Consider the following 22120-nt stretch of genomic DNA (forward strand, 5'->3'; position numbering starts at 1 on the left):
ACCACCCTCCATAACTGAGGTAAAGAATGTTATGACCATCGTCAACATTTTATTTATTTACCTCAACAATCCAGTCATCTCTCAGACTTCAACTTAAACTGACTAGCATAAATGGACTCTCTTTCGCCTCACTTCTCCTCTTCTCCTTTTTTCTACTATCATTTCTCTAATGTTTAAAAACCCAGGCCCAAGTGCCGAAATAAGTGCCTTATCCTTATTTCTTTGGGGCTCTTTAAATGCCTTCTTCTCTCTAAAGAGGAGTTTGTCGGACGACAGAGACTTTTTTTTTTTTTTTTAAGACGGCTGGGAACAAAGCAGCTCCCGCAGTGGCGGGGCAGAAATTGAGGTCGAGAGAGCTGGGAGGAGCAAGAACCCGACCCGCTCCGCTCTCCCCGGGCCTGGCCGGAGATATTCAGCACAGCGGACAGCTCCCTGCCCCGCCCCAGCCCAAGGCACCCTCCCCTCCGCCGCTGGCAGCCTTGCCATTGGCTCTCCTGGCTCCCCTCTCCAAGCTGCCAATTCTCCTACACATAGACCCAACCTACCCAGGAGCTTGTCTTCTCGCCTCTCCAGCGCCCGGGGTAGCCCAGGCCAGGGAGAGAGCCGCGGGGATCTGAGCCTCGGAGGGTGGTTGTCGGCTCTCGACCAGCTTTGCTGAGACGCTTCCTGCCTCTTACACTCCGTCCCCAGCCCTTGCCCTGTGGCAGGCGCTCGGGCTCAAGATGAATCTCAACTTCACCTCCCCTCTACACCCGGCGTCTTCTCAGAGGCCCACGTCCTTCTTCATCGAAGACATCCTGCTGCACAAGCCCAAGCCACTAAGGGAGGTGGCCCCTGACCATTTCGCCAGCTCTCTGGCCTCCCGGGTGCCTCTGCTAGACTATGGCTACCCCCTCATGCCCACACCCACCCTCCTGGCTCCTCATCCCCATCACCCTCTGCATAAGGGAGATCACCACCACCCTTATTTCCTCACCACCTCGGGTAAGTAATAGGGGCCTCAAGATACGGGAATGGAAAAAGCAGGACTTCCAGCGCAGACCCTATGCCTGTGATGGAACCAGAACTGGCTTAGCCTGGGTTGGCAGCATCCTTCGCTAAGTGACAGTGGAAGGTTGGGAATATAGCTGAGAACACGGGGAGCTCCCTTGAGGCATGCCAACCCATGGGGATAATTCGTGGTCCCTCCAACTCTTTATAATGGAGGAAATGTGCCTAGCCAAGAGGTGGCAGAAGTTTTGATGATATTCTTGGTGGGCAGTGCTCAGTCTCCTTTTTCGTGGTCTTCCTGACCACTTTGGTCCAGCTCTTAATCCCAATTCTCTGCCTCTCTCTGCTCTGAGGGAGACCTGTGACCACACTATCATCCTATGGATCAGAACTCAACTTTCCAGCTCAGAAGCTTGAAAGGCTCCAATGGTTCCAGCTCTCTCCTCCCAGGCGCTGAGCATTCACTGATACTGTGGGGGCTTAGTAGTGAAGGAGGGTTTGGAAAATTTTGAGGACTGAAGGTTTGGGCTAGCCTGAATAAGGGAGAAAGGGTAAGACAAAATGAGGGAAAGATGTGGCTCCTCTTTAACCCTCTTCATTTCTAACATCTAGCATTTAACTCACAATCTTGGGCTTGGCTGCCCTCCTCTGCCCCAGTTGCTGGCATCGTTGAAGCCCAGTGCCAAAGTATTTTGATTTCCCAGGCATGGCAAGGAGCTGGGGCCAGCAAAGTCTGGTTGGGACAGGGAGATGCACAGAAATACCCAGGTTTTTTCTGCCTTTCTCTGAAAGGCCACATTCACGCTTTCATCTCCGGCATTTTCATTCCAGCCAGAATAGAATAATTTGTTGAGTCCAGATGCAGAGCAGAGCTGGAAAAACAACCTGGCAGGGGCTATGGAAAGACTTGAGACAGTTTGTGAAATGTGGGCACTGGAATCCACGACAAAAGCTAAAAGTGTCTGTAAAACGGTAAAAGCCAGACTCTGGGACACTGGGTTGGAAGAGTGATTATAAAGTCGACGTCTGCATCTCGGCTTTGGCATTAGCTTCATCACCCAGCCAGCGATAGTCTCTATTGGGCTGCACCCATGTTCTTCCCAAATAGCGCAGCCAAAGCCTGTGATACTGAAACTGCTAATTTTGTTTTGTTTTTTTACCCTGGGATTGGCGAATATTGATGTCTGTGGCAGTTTGTCTGCCTGATTCGTCTTAGACACAGTAAAGCCTGCCAGAGTCAGGAAAGACAGAAGTCTCCCCCGACCCAGCCAGGGAAAAGCGCTTCAATCTTTCTGCTTGGGGTTGGCGGGAAAGAATGAGAAAAAGAATAAGGATGAGATTAGTGAGCGGGGTCCCCAGCGCAACCCGGAAACTGATAGCGAGACGTGCGAGGCGGGAATTGCCCCTCGGTTCTCGAGCCTGAGCCTCTCTGGATAAGAGTTTTGGTCTGTTCCCTTAGGCGGTAGGCGGGGACAATGGGGACGGCTGGGGAAAGAGAACGGTGCCTTTCAGTGAGGTTGGGAGGCAAGATCACATTCACGCCTTTATTACACACAGAACAACACAGAATGTAGTCAGGGGTCTGGAAGATGCGGGCGTCGGGGGAGAGACAGTTCCTGGACCACCCAACGTTTGCAAGAAAACTTGGGGAGACGCAACAGAGGACAGGGCGCTGGCAGACGCTACGGAAGTCTCTCCGAGAAGACGTTTTTTTTAAGGCCTCTGGATCTATTTTATAATTTTCTTTTCCGTTTTACTTACTTTTTATTATTTGTATTTCTAGATGGCCTTTCCGATAAAGATGTCCAAACGCTATTCTTGCGATTTTTTTTTCCTGCCCCGCAATTCCTGGGAGAAGGGCTCGAGGCGCTTTGGGGCGAGGTGGGGACTGGTGGAGGAAAGAGGCGGAGGGAGGCGCTGGGGGCTAGGCTGGAGAGTGAAGCGGCGGTGGCTCCGGGGTGACTGGGCTCTGCCCACCTGGCTGGTCTTCTCTCTGCAGGGATGCCGGTCCCGGCGCTGTTCCCGCACCCCCAGCACACCGAGCTGCCGGGGAAGCACTGCCGTCGCCGCAAAGCTCGCACGGTTTTCTCGGACTCGCAGCTCTCCGGCCTGGAGAAGAGATTCGAGATCCAGCGGTACCTGTCCACGCCAGAGCGGGTGGAGCTGGCCACGGCCCTCAGTCTGTCCGAGACCCAGGTGGGCCGGAGGACAGGGAGGCCCTGATCTCTGCTTCACTCTCCTCTCCCCTCAACTCCTAACACATTCTGGACCCCTGGCGGGCTTCTCGAGTGGGAATGACCCGGCTCCCTTTTATTCTAGGCGTCTCCAAAGATCCTTAGCAAAAGTACCGGTACCTCCAACCTCGTGTCGGACTTACCGAACCAAAATCTCTCGAGCGGTCTCTGGACGTAGAGGAGAGCCTCCTCGGGTGATTCTGATGATTATTCCCTCTCGGAGAACTATCATTTTTGTGCGTCCTCCACTCTCCGATCAGGGCAGTAACCCGCGTGAAACGTAAAATAAGACATTAGATGGGTTCTTGTCCTGAGAGAAGCCCACACAAGGAGTATTTTTTCTTATTTTAATCTCTCACATAGTTGCAAGGCTTCATCTCCTCCCCGCGCCCTCATAATTTAAGCCCCGTCTCTATTGCCCTGCCCTGTATGGAAGAACTGTTTATCTTCCTCCAGAGGCTATTCACCTGCAACCTCAGAACTCCACTCCCTCTGTCTTCTATTCCCTGTGCCTGGAAACCGAACGTGCGGTAAAATCAGCCCTCCCAGGCGCCAGTGATTTTCTCTCTGGTGAGAATTAGAACGTTTGATTCTCCTTCTCCCGTCCTGCAGTCTTGCTGGACCGGGTATTTAGAGGTCGCAGAGGAACGTAAGTTGAAAGTAAAGGAGAGTCATTCGCGCAGCACTTACTCTTAGAAATTCTAATTGATAACAGCATTAGTATTTACTAACCACACCATTTTGATCCTCGTCGTTGTTTCGGGACAATTCCTTCTGGAGCCTTAGAATGTTTGCTTCTCATTCAACTTAAGACGATAACTTGTGAGCAGTTCAGGTGTGAATTAGCGAGGGTGAGACTGTCACAGCTCTTGGATGATTGGGCAATGGATGGCGGTCCGCTTTCCTAAACCCCACCAATCGCTCAGATCTTAGCTCAGAAACAATGAGTCTGAAGGAATGACGTGGTTAATTTTTTTCTCCCCGATATCAGGTGAAAACGTGGTTCCAGAACCGGCGGATGAAGCATAAAAAGCAGCTGAGGAAAAGTCAAGACGAGCCCAAAGCGCCCGATGGGCCCGAGAGCCCTGAGGGGAGCCCCCGCGGCCCAGAGGCCGCGCCTTCCGAGGCTCGGCTAGGCCTGTCCGCCGGCCCCTTCCTGCTGACCGAGCCGGAGGACGAGGTGGACATTGGGGACGAAGCGGAACTCGGCTCAGGGTCGCACATGCTCTGAGCAGCTTGGCCGGGGAGGCTGGGAGGACACCGCGGGGCGGGGCGCGGGTCCCTCCCGGACCAGCAGACTCGGACTCCAGTCTTGGGGTGGGATCAGCTTCTGGAAGACAAACAAAACACACCCGTCAACTCTCCCACCGGTGCAGAGCCGGCGTGGCCTGCGGCTTGGCCTCACGCGCTCCCCCGGCTCCTGCTCCCTGCGTCCCTGCCCGAGGCGAGCGTGCCCGGGTGAGCCGATTCCCGCGCCCCGCGTCTTCAGCGGCGCTTGGGCTCTTGGCTCTCTAATTCGGTGGGGGACGTTTTCTCCGCCGCGATCGCAGATCCCCCTCGGCCCTCACTTCTCAGTCATCTTCCCCCAGCTCCGTTGTCCAGGTTCTGTGGCCTCCCCACCCGAACCCTTTGCCTTCCTTTGGTAGACCGATTGGCTGCAGGTAAGGGACCGGGTGTCTGGGCCTTCCGCTCTGCTGGGATCCAGGCAGAACCACCGTCTGATCCTTAACACGTCCACGTCGGGACGGACTAGGGCGATGCTCGCCACTAACTTCCCACTCGGGTCCCTCCACCCCCATCTCTAACTCAAACACGAAGACGGCTCCCTTCTTCTCAGGGCGGCGCTTTCATCCACTCCCGTCACTGCTCCCCTCAAGAGCTCCCCTCTGCACCCCGGCACCCTTCCTGAGCTTGTGGCCGCCAGGCACCGGCCCTCTTTACGCGCCCCTCTCCACCCCCCATACTGAGCGGCGCCCGCGCGCGGCGAGAAACTTGGGCAGAGAAAACCCACCGAGCAATTTCTGCTTCCCGACCTTGTTGCGCGCCTGCCCCGCAGCTCTTCCACGTCCCACGGGCTACTGATATTTTAAAAGTGAGTGTTCCTTGGGTTGTGTGCGGAAATGCTCATTTTCATTGCATTTTAGGGGATGCGGAGTTTTAGCAAGATTAAGACTAAAGGGGAATACGCATCCCTTTCCGGGCGTGCACCTTTTTGGGGACTGTTGAGGTGGGCAGGAGTCTGATTGGCCCAGCGCGTTGCTCCTCTCTCTCTCTCTTTCTCTCTGTCTCTCTCTCTCTCTCTTTCCCCCGGGAGGTCTCCTATTCTATTCCCAGATTTGCAGTCTCTTTAGATAATAAAGGGCTCGCCGGGCAAAACTGGGAACAAACACGAGTTTCCGGGAATCATTTGTTACTGCGTTCTCCCATGCGCACGCCCCCTCCCCTCCGCCCTAGGCAGTTTCCTGTTCTCGGTAGGAATGAACAGGGTTAATAACCTTTCGTTAACAGATCCCGTTTCCCCTACCACGATTTTTCTGTTTTTAATCGTTTAATAGTTTTGAGTTCCACCTACGTGGAAAAGGTCACCGCAAGTGGTATTTTTTGACTCTCAAATGCTGAAGGGACAGAGATCTCTTGATAGTTGGAGTTTGAAATTGTGTTAACGAATTGTATGACGACACTACATGCCCAGTGCACTTATCAAATACAGGAGTCGTGCCAGAGGTGACCTTGGATTCCGGATCTTCCTTTCACTTTGGTTGTGTGTTTACGTACGTAAGTGAGCCCAGGAAGCCTGGAAAACAGTGAGTGTGGCTAGGTGGAGTTCTTGGGTTCTAATGATTAATAATAATTATATAGACCACAGTGGTGTGAGCTTGGGTTGTGTTATCTTTTTGGTTCCTTATTTCTCTAATAAGAGGATGAATCCTAAAGATGCTTTTAGGTCTAAGTTCTATGATTCTCTGAATGTAGCAGTAGGCATTTTTTTTTTTTTTTTTTTACAGTAGGCTTATTTGGGGCAACATTAACTTAAGCAAAGATAAGTGTGAGAGTGAGACTTTTATCCATTCTGCATCATTTAGGAGGCAAAGCTATTGCTTTACTAACATAATCATTGTATAGCTGTTCGAACTTTCCAAAGTGCTCTTTACCAATCAATGATCTTGTGAGTCACAGGCAACAAGGATTATTTTTCCCCTTCATAGATAAAGAAATTGAGGCTTGGCAAGATTGAAGGGTTTATCCATGAAATCAGGACTAGCTAACAGCCAAAGCAGGACAAAAAATATCTCTTCTGACTCCTTGTTCATTTCTTTGCCCAATCCTCTTTGTTTTCCTTCGGTAACAATGCACTGGTTGGTATCTTGCCTCTATCACTTTGTACGGACGCCTCTCATTTATTTAGATTGTGTAGATGTGCTATTAAAAGAAAATCTAGGCCCAGATTTCTCCTCTCCTTGTTCAGATAATGACACTAACATTTTAAGGCAGGAGTTTTTGCCAAATGCTTTACAATAAGACAAAAGACTTGGTTATAGAAAAAAAGTGATTTGTGAATAAGTTGTTCCTGGTAACCTGGAAGGGAAGGTAGATACTATTATACAAAGGGAAAATCTCAAATTCTTCTAGGAAGAATAGCTACTCAAAGGAATTTGGGGGGAATCTTTAAAGTGAATAAAAAACTTTAATTAGATGGTTAACAAAAGCCACAAAGCACTAGGCATTTATCTCTTCTGTCTTCATGAGAAGATGTCAGGGCTTATTTTGGGTCTAGGAGGAGCAGATTAGGTACATTCATGACCTTTTGAAAAGGCAAGTAAATAGGAAACATTGTTATCGTAGGCACAGCTCTGCCTGCCTGGAAACAGAATAAACCCTGGAGCCCAGGGAATGGCTACCTGTGTCGTGGATTCATGAGCATTAAGCGTGGGAAGATGCTCACTCTGCCGCATCATGGTCCTCCCTTTGTGGCTGTTCCTGGCTAGATCAGGTGGGAAAGGAAGAGCTCAGACCTGCAGCACCAGCCACACTGTCTATGGAACTGTTTTCTCATCAGATGGTATTTCCTGAAATTGATGGCAAACAATTCAATAGTAAAGTTCTCCTCGTTTCCTTTTCCTTTTTTTATACACAGGGGGTTACTGATGATAGTAGAAGATAGACATAATTTGGTCTCAATTTAATGTAACATGATGGCACTTTTCGTTTTGGGCCTTCAATACTGATCAAAGCCTCCATAGGCTGAAAAGACATTTTGTCTGAATTACCCAGGCTTTTGCTTCAACTCAGTTTTACTTGGTAGTGAAGATCTAACAAAAGCACGTTCATTGTGGTGTGTTAAAGAAAGAAAGACGTAGGTCTGATTCTGAAGGGGTGAAAACATCTTAAAATAGCTAAGGTGGGCAAGTCATCCTACCTGGAATCCCAAATGTGGTAAATAATTTGTTCTGTATATGTTCTTAATGCTGTTTCCGATGGACTTCATTTCATGGATTCTCAAAGAGGGACTCTTGATAATATTGCTGCTCACATGACATAAAACCATAAGAAATGGACAACATACCATTCAGCCCAGTATTAGCTGATAGTGGCACTAAGACATGATTAATTGAAATCCATGACACCACTTCAAAAGACAGAGGACTGGTTCTTGTCAATGTGTTTGCTAACTAGAGATATAGAGATGTGAAGACACAGAGCAAGCAGAGTGCTTTCTGGTGCTAAGAGAATCGTGCAATAAACATATTTAGTTGAAGCAGTGACTCCCTGGTCTTCTTGAATTGGGCTCAATATATGTGCAAAAATAATGAGGTAATTGAAATATTTTATATTTATGTTATATTCTTGGCATCACAGTTTAAAGAGCATGTTAAGCTAAAATTCATCCAGTATACAGGAACCTGGATAGAAAACATTGGAAAACAAGAAAAAAGGAAAGTGAGCTTTTCAGCTTGGAGAAGCAAGGCTTTGGGGAGGGGAGGAAGAGGAGATTAGCTATGGTAGTTGTATCTCAATGGTTGCACGGCTATTAAGTATCAAGGGATGTATCTATTCTGCCATGCCAAACAGAGCAGAACTGGAACCAATGGGTGGTTCCAGAGAAGCAGGCTTTGGAACAACATTTGAATACCTTCTACAGGGTGGGTACTGTGTTGTCCATCTATAGAACAGGCTACGTCCACAAAGCACTAAACACCTTCCTCTAGAAAAGTTTGAGCAGAAGATAGAAGGCAGAATATTAGGGATGCTCTACTATGGAATTCTCTGTCAGCGGGAGGTTGGGCTAGATATCCTGTTTGGTTCTTTCTAACCCTTAAGATCCTAGTATTCTGTCTTTTTGTAGGAAAGGAACTATAAGTTCCAACTTATTAAAATTAAAGTTGTCTTCTCACTAAGAAGATTTCAGTTCATACACTCTAATTTAAGTAAGTATATCCGTAACAATTAGAAGGATTAGGAGAAACAAGAAAAAGAGGAAAAGGATATTCCCTTATTCGTTAAAGAAGTACCAAACACCTCATTCTAGAAAGTAAGTGAATACAAAATGACGTTCCACTGCGTTAAGGACCCAGATATAGTCAGGAGGGAATTGTCAGTGTTAGAAGAGACATTTAACAAAATCTGAGCCCTTTGTTTTATAAGTGAAGAAATTAAGATCCAGATGTAATGAATGCCTTACCGATGTCAAATAGACAGTGGCAGAATTAAGGCTAGAAGCCAATTTTAATTATCACACCTTACCACTGATTAATGTTGTGATAAAAGTCATTGTATTATGTGGAGGAGAGGATTTTGCATAGCAATTTTGGATGTAAAATTAAAAAAACATTTCGTTGGAAATTATCTAGTAAAATCTTATATCAATTTATGGAAAAACTTCTGATTAAGAGCAATCTGAGACTTGAATTGGCTTTCCTAGGAGGTACTGAGTCCTTTAGCCTTGTTTCTACTCAAGCCAAGGTTGAATAAACACTTGCTGGGATGTTTTAGAAGAGGTTCATATATCCAATAGGATGAGCTAAATTATCTCTAAGCTATTTAAAATCTCTACATTTCTCTATTCTAAAAATTTTTTCGTAATCTCCTTTAGTTACAGACGAGGTAACAGAGAGAGATTGACTTGCCCAATATTACATGACCTAATAATTTGGTGAGTTACAGAATTAATACCTATAGAAGTCAGAGATAATTCCAGTAAATATTTAGGAGTGAGATGAAGATTTGAAACGATTCCTATATTTTCTCTCCGGTTACATTTTCTCCATTGTATTTGCTGGTTTTAATCTCCTCTCCACAGACAGATTTCTTTTCAATTTTATTTACTCCTTCCCTCTTAGAATTCCCAGTGTGTATGCCGGATAACCTTTCTTCTGTAATTTTATTTATAATAATTCTGTGAGCCTTCCTATATCACTCTTTATAATGTTGTGGAGCCACAATCAGATTTGGCATCGTAGCCACTGGCTAGATGGCTTGGTTTAGAGACTTAAATTCTAATCTTACTTTTGCTAATGATTATGTTACTTCTCTTACTTGGCATTTGAAAAATGAGGAGAGTGCCCTATAAGTCAGTTAAGAGTGGTGAGGGGGTGTGAGATAAGAGATCTAGAAGTACCTACTGTGAGATCTTGAATGGAAAGTGCAAGAGGAAGATAAGGAATTACAATATAGATCTAAAATATTAGTTTGCTCCTTGCTATAACTGTAACAACATGGTTCACTAAAAGTTAGCCTGGTGCTCCATCACCATCTTTATGAGGGGGTTGTTATGTCTCTTTCCAAGGAATTTTGTTTTTTTTAATAACTTTATTTATTTTCTCTTTGTCATTATTCTACTGCGTGAACTCAGAGAGGACACATGAGCCCAGAACTACATAGGATGCTTCAAGTGAGGATGTTTCATTGAGGATGCTTCAATTACAATATTCCTTTTCCTCACCCTTACCTGTTCCACCCCATCCTGCCCCAGGGTTTCTGTTATCCTACTTGGTGACAGACGGAATACTACACAGGGAGAGAAGTTAGAATTCAAATTCATGCATACCCTCTTAAGAGACAAAGAATTGCCTGTGATTCCAGTACAGAATCTACCAGGGACATCCGAGATTTAACCTTCCTTCTGAAGCTTTTTACAAGAATTCTTTAGTTTAAAAAAGGCACACCTTATGAATCTATCTCTGTGACAAGAATAAATGAAGAGTTGTTTAGAAATATTGAGTAATATAGTCCTTGTGGATTATTGAACATTTCTACCATCCATTCTCTCCCTAGCCTCCCCCCATGGCTATAGATAATGGAGTAATTAAGTATACTTACCAATATTCTAGCCAGAAGTTAAAGAATGGCCAAATAGTCTATTACTCCTCAGTGCTTGACTTGGGAAGATCAATAAACTATAGACAGGAATGGGAATAGGGATAGAAGGGTGGCTCCTTATCCTGAGTTTCAAGTGGGAATGATTTACAAGCTAAAAGCAGGGAATGAATACTGCATACTTGTTCTGCTCTTTTCCGATCTGTTATTTTTTCTCTTCCAATTCCTAAGTTCTATAATTTTATTTTTAGAGATCTGAGTTTTATCACTTACCCATGCACATTGTTTAAAGAGTTAAATAGTTCCACAAGGATTATTTAAAAAGGCAGCAGTCCCCTGCCCTCTTCCCTATTTTGTTCACCACAGAGGCAACCAGTTTCCATTTTTGGATGATTATTTTGGTATCTACCTTCATGTTTCTAAATGATTTCACTGAATTGCTGCTTTTTGGTATTTCTATTTTAGGAATTATCTAGTACTTCATACTATAAAAGATGTACTTCTCTTTCTCCCACCACATACATGCACCCTCCCTATCTCTCCTCATTATTGTAATTTTAATTAGATCATTATGATATGTATGTGCAATTCTGAGCTAAGCCAGGTAATCAACTATGATTACTTTTCTTTTTCTGCAAGACTTCTTGTTTTTCTTGGAATTAATATTTGTCTTACTTTATTCTTATTTTTAATGTACTTGTGACTCATTTAACTCCCAACTCTTCACCATTTGTCTATATCCCCCTCCCAAGTATCATATATTCTTAACGTTCCATTTTCCGGAATAAATCTGTCCCAGAGCCTCTGGTCTGCCCCACTCTGGATTCTATGTCAGTGCATCTCCCTTCCCCCTCATCTGGGGATTCCTTCCCTCTTACTCATGTTTCCTTTATCTTTTTCTTGGCGGAGAACAGTCTCCTGTAATTTCCTGAATGGTAAACGTTTTGGATCATCCTTGTCTAAAGCATATCTTATTTCTAGTCTCATGCTTTATTAGTATTTTGGCTAAGTATGGAATTCTAAGTTGGAAATCGTTATTGAATACTTTGGAATCATTTTGAAGATATCATTCAATTGAGGATTTTAGCTTCCAGTTGCTGTTGTAGAGTCATTTTGATCCTTGATTCTTCGTGTATCCTGTTTTATTCATTTGTTTTCCTTTTTGGAAGCTCGTAGGATACCCTCTTTCTAGCTAGTGTACTGAGATTTTACAATTATGTGCCTTGGTTGGAGGTCTATTTTCACCCGCTGTTCTGGATACTCACTTGGCTCTTTCAATGAGAAGACTCATTTCTTTCAGTTATGGGAAAGTTTTTTGAATTAATTCTTTGATGATTTCTATTGCTGTTTATGTTTGTTTTTTTTTTTTGTTTTTTGTTTTTATTAATGTTATGATAGATTACAACCTTTTGAGATTTCAGTTGTACATTTTTGTTAGTCATATTGTGGGTACACCACTTCCCCCTCCGTACCCTCCCCCCACCCCCCCTTTTCCCTGGTAACCACCGTTCAGATCTCCTTCTCAATATACTAATTTCCACCTATGAGTGGAGTCATATAGAGTTCGTCTTTCTCTGACTGACTTATTTCGCTTAACATAATGCCCTCGAGGTCCATCCACGTTGTTGTGAATGGGCCAATTTCGTCTTTTTTTATGGCTGAGTAGTATTCCATTGTGTATATATACCACATCTTCTTTATCCAGTCATCAGTTTCTGGGCATGTAGGCTGGTTCCACGTCTTGGCTATTGTAAATAATGCTGCGATGAACATAGGGGTGCAACGGACTCTTGAGATATCTGATATCAGGTTCTTAGGATAGATACCCAGTAATGGGATGGCTGGGTCATAGGGTATTTCTGTTTTTAACTTTTTGAGAAATCTCCATACTGTTTTCCATAGTGGCTGTACCAGTTTGCATTCCCACCAACAGTGTATGAGGGTTCCTCTTTCTCCACAACCTCTCCAACATTTGTCGTTCTTGGTTTTGGATGTTTTTGCCAATCTAACGGGGGTAAGGTGATATCTTAGTGTAGTTTTGATTTGCATTTCCCTGATGAATAGCGATGATGAACATCTTTTCATGTGTCTATTGGCCATATTCATATCTTCTTTTGAGAAATGTCTGTTCATGTCCTCTGCCCATTTTTTGATCGGGTTGTTTGTTTTTTTGTTGTTAAGCAGTGTGAGTTCTTTGTATATTATGGAGATTAACCCTTTGTCGGATAAGTGGCTTGTAAATATTTTTTCCCAATTAGTGAGCTGTTTTTTTGTTTCAATTCTGTTTTCCCTTGCCTTGAAGAAGCTCTTTAGTCTGATGAAGTCCCATTTGTTTATTCTTTCTATTGTTTCCCTCAACTGAGGAGTTACAGTGTCCGAGAAGATTCTTTTGAAACTGATGTCAAAGAGTGTACTGCCTATATTCTCTTCCAAAAGACTTATTGTCTCAGGCCTAATCTTTAGGTCTTTGATCCATTTTGAGTTTATTTTGGTGTGTGGTGAAAAAGAATGGTCGATTTTCAATCTTTTGCATGTGGCTGACCAGTTTTCCCAGCACCATTTGTTGAAGAGACTTTCTTTTCTCCATTGTAGGCCCTCTGCTCCTTTGTCGAAGATTAGCTGTCCATAGATGTGTGGTTTTATCTCTGGGCTTTCAATTCTGTTCCATTGATCTGTGGACCTGTTTTTGTACCAGTACCATGCTGTTTTGATCACTGTAGCTTTGTAGTATGTTTTGAAATCTGGGATTGTGATTCCGCCGGCTTTGTTTTTCTTGCTCAGGATTGCTTTAGCAATTCGCGGTCTTTTGTTGCCCCATATGAATTTTAGGATTGTTTGTTCAATTATGTTTGTTTTTTTTTTATGGAACTCCTCTTACTTGGATTTTTTTACCTCCTGGATTTATCCTCTAAATTTATTATTGTTTTGCCTCTTTGCTCTGCTTTCTGGGAAAATTCCTCAATGGTATCTTCTAACCTTTGTGTTTTTTTTTTTTCTGAGGAAGATTAGCCCTAGCTAACATCTGCTGCCAATTCTCCTCTTTTCGCTGAGGAAGACTGGCTCCGAGCTAACATCCATACCCATCTTCCTCTATTTTATGTGGGATGCCTGCCATATATGATGGCCCGAGAGGTGGTGCGTAGGTCCACACCTGGCATCTGAACCAGCAAACCCCAGGCTGCTGAAACGGAATGTACGCACTTAACTGCTGCACCACCGGGCCAGCCCCTAAGCTTTGGGTATTTAAAAATATTTCTGCTACCATATTTCTAATTCACAAGATCTCTTTTAATTTTCTTATCTTCCTGCTTCTTTTTAATGATGTCCTGTATAATATTCTCAGATGTTTGGGAATCCATGGTTGTCCGCTCGTTTAAGTATGAGAAATGAGAAAGCTAATAGGATGTTATGAATACACGAGCGGGACTTGTTGACTGTGAGCTCTATTATAGGATGACATGGCTGAATTCTTTAGTTGGAGAACCTCTGAGGTCAGACGTTTTAGATCTTTTATTTTGGGCTGATCAGATTCCCCAGAGAAGTGTTTTCCGAACTCCTGCTTGTAGGATGAAAGCCCAACATTCTGGGAGCCAAGTGGCGGAAGAGGACCAGAGGTCTCTATATTGTGTGTGTAGTGAACACACATGTTCACTGTTGACTGTTTCCAGTACTCTGCCTCCTAACAGAGCCGGTTGTCCTTCACTCCAGAGACACCGTTCTGCCGTCTTCAGAGGGTGGAGCAGTCTTTAACTGGGCTGGTGGAGGGGCAGCCATCCTTCGTTTAGCCCCTTCACCTTTTTCACCCCTACTTCCAGAGGTAATTGACACTATCAATTCCTAAGCATTTTGGATATCCTATAGTGTAAATCAGATTGATTCTTGGATGTCCTCTTTGCTAGGTTAGAATTTAGTATTTTTGGAGTCTGCCATTTTTTTTTTGACAACTCAGTCATCTGCTTCCAGTTTTCAAAATTTTGTTACTGTTGTCCCTCTTCCTTTTCTCCCTGTTCTTTTATGCTCATGACTTTAAAAAACCCTTAATGTGAATTTAGTGGGGGCTCGCCAAGGGAGTGAAATAGATGGGTGTGTTTAGTCTACTGCATTTATCCAGAAACCTCATGATTTGAATTTAATGTTATTTATTGAGACTTTTACAGTCAGTGATGGAGGTGTTGGTCTTTACCTTGATGTTTCTTTTATGTAACTGAATTTATCGAGGTTCAGGAGCATTGCATTGTCATTACAACAGATTAAAAGGCTGACTTCATTGCCAAAGCACAGAATACCCCTTCCTACCACCTATTGAGTGATACACTGCCAACGGCTTGGGAGCAGCCAGTTTGAGAGCGTTGGAAGCTACAGTTAGTCCTTCAGAATCTTTGTGGAAGGTCCTGAATAGTTTTACAGGATATTCTTAGAAATTTCAAGGTGAGGAAATTTGTGTTATTTCATTTTCCTTGGTATCAGATTAATTTGAAACCTAGGTCCCTAATTCTTTGAGTAGAGAAACAGAAAGGATAAACAGAGAGAGCAAGACAGAGCTACAGACACACACACACTCACACACATGCACACATGCTCCTAAGAAGAATGATGCAAACAGGACAGGGAGAATTGGAAGATGATCAATTAAGACATTAAGTGTTTTGTGACACATGGACACATCTGCATTTTGCCCTGATAACAAGGCCATCAGCTCATTTTCAGAGGGCTGCTGCCTTCTTTAGCTCAATCCTCAGATCAAAGCAAAACTGTCTGCTTGTATTTTCCAATCAGAATGGGGATGCTAATTTATACTCCTTAATGTGTGATGGTAAGAGACCCCTTCAATTAACTGAATTCTATAGCCAGCAAAATAAAAGGTATACAAAGAGGCGCAGGCTGGAAGAGCCTAAATTCTCATTAAATCAAAAGGTCCAGTATTCATTACCTCGTGCATCTGAGGCTAAACACTAAATATGGGGACCATCAAAGGAGGTTTAATGGGTTAAATTGAGAATATAATCTAATTAAAATATTAGCCATGCCTAAATAGTTCTTTGATATTCATCTAAAGGTTTCATTAAAAATAGGTGCTTGAGATTTGTATGATAGGAGATTATCAATTTTAAGTAGAGACAACAAATTTAGGGACTTCATCAGCACTGCTTCAAAGTGTCACCATTGTGTGGAAGTAGAGGAAATGGGCAAAGACATCACTGCCAGGTGAATGGGTTGGAGATACGAGGTGAGGTTAACCAGGCTTCATGATAGTGATTTTGATAGTTGCCTGGATTGCAAAAAAGAAAGCATAAGGATTAATTTGGGAGACAAATTTGCCACAGAGGAAAGAGTACATTTGGAGCCCAAATTATTTAGTGTAGACATCTACCTTAGTTTTATTCATTGGATATTCATTCTGTTCTCTTATTTCCTTTTCCTGTGTAGACAGCTTCCCAAAGGATAACTGATTATACTTTTTGGATTTTCAATTTCTGAAGGTTATTTTCCCCAGTGTCAAATTTTCACCATAAGGATATATCCTATTTAAATATTTCTTGCAAAAGCTTGGGACTTTGGTGACAGAGGGTACCCTACAAAGCTAGTCTAGCAGCCCCACTGTCAGGTCTGGTCTCTATGAGCTGTCAACTCAGTAAAGGACATTTATGAAGTCTTATCAGATATCTCCAAGGCTTCACTAAATATATTTGCCTGAAATGCTCATATCATTGTAATCCTCTCAACCTGTTAGAGCTATTTAATAGTGGAAGACCATTTATTCAGCTTATTGAAAATTAATTACTTACATTGCTTAGGTTTGCAAGGGGAAATGAAAAGGCAATGGAGAGGTAGCAAGGGAGATAAACCCTGCCCACCAAATTCTTTTTTCCTCTCTTCAGATTACCTAAAGAGCCCCTATATTGAGGGGTAGAGAGAGCTGAAAAATCTGTTCACTTTGCATCTTATTGCATCTTGCAATGCAATATTTTCATAACATTTGGGGAAAGCCCTAACTTTCCAGTTATTTCCCTCAGCCAAAAGTAAGTAACCAAATAGGAAGAATGGGAATCTGTAAAACTGCAGAATTGAATGAATGAATGAATGAACAATCTGCCATCCAAAACCTTCTGCTTTCCATTGACCAGATGTTTGCTTAGGAAATCGAGAGCTTTTGTGTTTTCTCAGTACCTTTGTGAGAAAGATGTGTGGTTTTGCTTAATGAAGCTAGAGGGGGAGTAGAAACAAATTCTGAGTGTGGAGGCAATGGGGGGAGGGGACAATTCTAATATCAGAATTTTAGCTACTTTGAGATTCTACTTCAGTATATTGTAAAAAAGTGGAATAAATATCGAAATAAAATTTTTATTCATATATATTTCTCCTTTATTTTGCCTTTATAGCATACAAATTTCGTTTGACTGTATAGACAGCTCCTTGCAATCAGGGATATAGAGGGAGTGAGACTCTGAGGATAAACAAAATCCACAGTAACCAAAAAAAATGCACTTTATGTTACTGTTTTAAATCCTTTTCTCATGGGGAAAACAACCAGACAGGTAAATGGAGTATTCATCTATCTTTTTGTCTCTGTTTTTACCCGTTAGGAGAAGAACTTATGAAAATGCGCTTGGCATTAGGGAGGTGAAACCCTACAGCCACCCTATGGAATTCTTGAGAGTTGGGTAAAATATGTATTATTCAAGATTTATAATAGGAAATCTCTAATAGGAAATCTTTAAAAAGGCACATTTAGGAGAGCAACCTTGATTTTTTCCTTAAGAACCTTGTCTTTTCAAATGCTATTTCTAATATAATGGTAATACACATTTTGAAGCACGTACTGGACAGAATGAGCTGAACTTGCCCTGATATCTGCAGACTATCACCCAAATTCATTTGCTGCTGTTTTTCAATAAGTAATTAAAAAAGCTTCCCCCCTGAGTTTATCTAGTCTGCTATTGTAGACCATTTGCCATCAACTCAAAGTTCTCAATTAGCTCCAGTGTTGTTGTAATTACTGGATGTGTTTTCAAACAACTCCCAGCTAATAACTGTTGGGATGAAGAGTCATTTTCTCACTATAGACTAGCCTGTGCATGCTCATGCTTTCTGTGATGTTTTGACAATGATTCATTAACCAATAATAAGGCCCCAATTGGAACTATTAGGCATCAGTGCTTTTGCTAGGCTTACCTTTTATTTTGTTCCTCATTATTGTCTTTTCTTGAGTTGTTTTCTAGATAACTCCCAAGAGACTCCTTACTATACAAAACAATATCGTGGAGACAGCTGTCATTAAATTCAGCTACTTATAAAAAAGCTCCCTCTTAGAGGATGTTCTTGTTGGAAAGGCAAGATGGAAAAACACCATAAAAAGGAGGCTGTAATAAGAAAGAATACATGGTTTAAAGGTCCTTTATTTACACCAGTTCGTAGAGATTAGGCAAATCAGGCGCTGTCTTTCAATGGCATATATAACATCTGGTCAAATACAGTCCCTCCATCATTCTATCAAGTTTGAAGTTCCTTGCTTTCTAATAGGCAAATTGTTTTTACTTCTTAAATATCTGAAATAGAAATACTATAAAAATTGATCACTGATCCACTTGGGTCTATAAAAGATTCATGTTATTGTCATTAGTATAATTTACTTTAAAGAAGGAGCAAAACAGTATTTGTCATTTATTGTTTTTGCAGAATCTCTACCCTGCTTTAGTATCACGGTAGCTTAGGGACATTCTGCTGGATCTTACCATTGTGAGATGACTTGGGGCCAGGTCAAGGCCTATTTTGGTCCATTCTTTGATTTCAACCCCAAGCTTTCAGCAAATATGTTCTATTTATTTAGCTAAAGTCATTTTAGATGCCACTTGTCACTTTCAATATTTATGTACAAAGAATTTTGATGTTCTAGACTCTTATCTGCTGGATGATAAAGACTTGCCTTGGGAGTAAAGATCCTGTGAACTGTCGTTTGACATCGACTGTGTCGTTTAACCTGCTTCAGCTAAGTGTGGGTTCTTGACAGGATGTGTGAAAGTGCCCGAAGGATTTAACCAAGCCTAGGCTGACAGAGAAATGGTTATGGGAAAGTTTTTAAATATTCTAGAAAAAATTAAAATAGTATCTCTTTTATTGGTCAACAACCGAGTTGCCTTATATATTTCTTTTTATATTTACTTTATCAATATAGTAATGAAGTTGCCAAATTGTACATATTAAAAATATGATAAGGTATATAGTAATGTATATTTTTAAAAAGAGAACTTAATAATGGAAGTTCAGGTCCAAAATTGAGATTCATAACAACACGTTCCTTCTGCCTACACAGAAAAACAAGCACCACCTCTGCCAACAAACAAATAATCAAACAGTGCCATTCTTGGTGTTGAAAGATCCGAGTTTAGACCTGGCTACTCTCTCATTCCTATCAGTAGGCTGGGTGGACTTCAGAGTCATTTATCCTTTCTGGATCTCCATTTCCTCTTCTGAAAAATTGGCAGTTGAACAAGATAAATCTGTATCAACCTCTAAATTCTTTTAAGATACTCTAATAGAAATGGAATATTAAAAAAATTTTACCCTGTCCCTTTAAATACAAAAACATGAAAATGTCTCTATATGCATTATTTTATCTTCTAGAGCTAAATTTAAGGCCATTTAGAAAAAAAAAAATCATTCTATCTCATGTTTCTAGAAAAGTCTTCACCATGTACCCTGAAGGATCCTCTTCTTTTATGAACTGTTTTTGGAGCAGTGTGGGCTGTGATTTTCCTGAACTAACTCCTCATGTATGACACGATTTTTCAAGTACCACTGAAACATGACTCGCCAGTTTACTATTTATCTTCGGATACTTATCCTTCCAGACTTTCAATTCTTTTTTTTTTTTTGAGGAAGATTAGCCCTGAGCTAACTGCTGCCAATCCTCCTCTTTTTGCTGAGGAAGACTGGCCCTGAGCTAACATCCATGCCCATCTTCCTCTACTTTATCTGTGGGACGCCTACCACAGCATTGCGTGCCAAGCGGTGCCATGTCCACACCAGGGATCCGAACCAGAAAACCCCGGGCCGCCGAAGCAGAATGTGCACACTTAACCGCTGCGCCACTGGGCCAGCATCCAGACTTTCCATTCTAATTGCTTCCAGTTTTAAGAGGAAGTTTTGTACCAGGCAGCTTTTATACCACATCTTGGTATATGTAAAATGTATGCAACATAGGAATAAATCTCCAAAGCTAGTCCTTATGCCACCTGTATAGATAAACAAATTTGCCCTAAATTATTGTTAAAATTGTCCATTTCTGGATATGGGCATCTAAGAATGCAATGCCCATACAGTATAAGCAAGTAATAAAAAATTAAATCCTCCAGTAGTTATTTTAAGACTTGGGAATTTTACAATGTTCATTCAGTTTTAAAAGATTTTTTAAAAACATTTATTAATATTGACATTTAGTAGCAAACTGTGGAATGCTTTTGTCTTACCTAATATTTTTTGTGTGAAAGCACACATTTGACAATATTTTAAGATATCTCTGACGGCAAGATGCCCAGCAAATTTATGTACTTGGAGTAAGAAGCTTTGAGAAGGTGTGGCTCGTGGAGTTGCCTGAGTTGGGTGCGTCTGGGCTGGTGGGCGGATTTCTCATTAATCTCTTGATGCTCTGTTGGTATGACATTGGGATTCGTTCTGCCTGACTAGGCACATCCAGATGGACCTTCATTTTTTTTCAATTTTACATATAAGTCCTGCTAAATTTAGAGATTTTGGAAATGTTTTGGAAATGATATCTCAAAATATACTGATGATTAGTCCAATTTGAATTCATCTTAGTAAAAACTGAAATGTTTATACTTTTTTTTTCTTATCAGGAAGTAAGAGAGAAACACAAGTAGGTAGACTTATTTCTGGGTAACTTCAAAGTTTATGGTAAGGAAGGGTAGAGGTCATTTAAGAAATCAAAAGATCCAATATAAAACCAAAAGGCTTTATTCCCTAGTTCTTATTCAACCCAAATTCTAACTGATTTGAAAATAAATAATTAAAGAAAACTTCTTCCTAGAAGGCAAAATGTGGCACCATAATGTATTAGGGCCGCTTATTTTTAAATCCTGTACAAAGCAAAGGTGGAGTGCAGTCAGGTGATGATCCTAGGTCAGCCCTCTCAATGCAGAGGGGTCGGTTAGCGTTTCTGTTCCCCCTGTCCATTCCCCGGGTGTTTTCAGTCTCCTGCACATACGTTGTCTATACAATGTGAAGGACTTTGAAAGCAGCCACAGCCTGTTTTTCCCTTTCGTGTCTGCTCTGCAGTATTTCCAGCAGTGAGATTTCAGGTAAAGTGTCTTCTTTTCCAGCATGGGTTGGATTTTTCTTTTCCTTTGATGCTTGATCGGTCAGGTTTGAAGGTTTGGGTTTTGGAATGGTCTTAGCATATTCCAAAGCCTAAAAACATAAAGAAAAAAACTTACTTGAAATGGGAAGTGAGCCCTGGATTCCTTAAATTAAATCTAGTCTTAGTAAATGCTTATTGATAATATAAAAGGAGACTTGCTACAATAATGTACTAAGATGTGGATGGAAATAGAGACTGAGGGAAAATGCAAATAAGGCAATGTAATGCACGTTTAAACAAAATAAATTAGCCACATCACAATATGCTGTGAAGAAGAGTTGGAAAATGATACGTACAGTTGTACCTTTGGATGTTTTCTTTATAAAACTGAGTTTTATTCAAGCATTTGAAAGTAGATTTCTCCTATGTTTGATCTATTTTAGTTTCCGGCAGTCTTATTAAAACTAAACTTCTATTAAGGAGATATTAACAGACCTTTCCATCCAAAGAGGACTTGTTATAGCTTGAGACCAAAGACATCAGTGTAGCTGATTTAAACTGAGCCTCCATTATTTCACTAACTATTCTTGTTCCTAGGCTCTTAGAACTCTAGCAAGTATTTATTAGAGGTTGAAAATGATCTTTTCTTTAGTATATCTATAGACACCTGCATACTGAAAAAAAGCAGAGTTTTTTTCAATGATGTCAGTTCTGAAAGGCATCACAATAAAAAGGAGATTACTAAATCTGATTTCTAAATCTGCCTTTATATTAGTTTTATATTGTAATAAGAATTTCTTGATAGCTAAAATGGGAATGGGTAATACATTCAGGTCCTGGAAGGGGAAAAAACTTCAAAACAGAACAACTCCAGACTTCTCAGTGTGTGTAGGTGACTTCTGTAGGAATTTCTAATTATAGACTTGTTGCCTTGAATCTCTTCATGTAAAAATAATGGATTGGAGAAAAAAGAGAACGTGGCATCATGGAAACTCCAATCAAGTGGATTGAGGCCTTCAAGGTCTGAGGAAGAAAGGCAATAAATAGAAAATGTGATGGTCTGTGAGAGAGAACATGAAGTACAAATTCCTAAAAGCACCAAAGGGTCACTTGTCCCTCATGCAGAGGGTCCCACGTCTTTACTGGGATGGAGCAGAGACTTGCACTGCAAAGCTCCATGTCTCCATAGAATATTTCACTCACATCATGACTTATAGCTGGATGACATCTGAGAGGGAGAACATTCTGTATTTTATGAAATCATTTT

General features: G+C 41.9%; 2 protein-coding genes across 6 annotated transcripts in view; one reads left to right on the forward strand and one right to left on the reverse strand.

Moving 5' to 3' along the window:
* Positions 1-511: 511 nt before the first annotated feature.
* Positions 512-7980, forward strand: BSX (brain specific homeobox). Its single transcript, XM_014843684.3, has 3 exons — positions 512-984; positions 2990-3186; positions 4216-7980. Exons 1-3 carry the CDS (start codon positions 723-725, stop codon positions 4453-4455), a joined length of 699 nt encoding a protein of 232 aa, XP_014699170.1. The 5' UTR covers positions 512-722; the 3' UTR covers positions 4456-7980.
* The window catches only part of JHY (junctional cadherin complex regulator), a 71037-nt gene continuing 53332 nt past the window's right edge, over positions 4416-22120 (reverse strand). For 4 of the 5 annotated variants that reach the window (XR_006516392.2, XM_044752573.2, XM_044752574.2 and 1 more), the window contains one exon: positions 8113-20963. Coding sequence is in view for 3 of the 5 variants with exons in the window: in XM_044752573.2 (XP_044608508.2) it covers positions 20766-20963 (198 nt within the window). In the remaining 2 variants the exon portion in view is untranslated. Of the gene's footprint in view, positions 4555-5235; positions 20964-22120 lie in introns of those variants that run through there. The other variant, XR_011495645.1, reaches the window with a different exon arrangement.

This window comes from Equus asinus, chromosome 20 (genome assembly GCF_041296235.1).
Source record: "Equus asinus isolate D_3611 breed Donkey chromosome 20, EquAss-T2T_v2, whole genome shotgun sequence".
NCBI classification, from domain to species: domain Eukaryota; kingdom Metazoa; phylum Chordata; class Mammalia; order Perissodactyla; family Equidae; genus Equus; species Equus asinus.

Bases quoted from the DNA above. Each gene is read 5' to 3' on its own strand.
- BSX (XM_014843684.3), top strand. From the start codon at position 723: ATGAATCTCAACTTCACCTCCCCTCTACACCCGGCGTCTTCTCAGAGG. The intron at 985-2,989 runs GTAAGTAATAGG...TTCTCTCTGCAG, and splicing joins TTATTTCCTCACCACCTCGG to GGATGCCGGTCCCGGCGCTG. The intron at 3,187-4,215 runs GTGGGCCGGAGG...CCCCGATATCAG, and splicing joins TCAGTCTGTCCGAGACCCAG to GTGAAAACGTGGTTCCAGAA.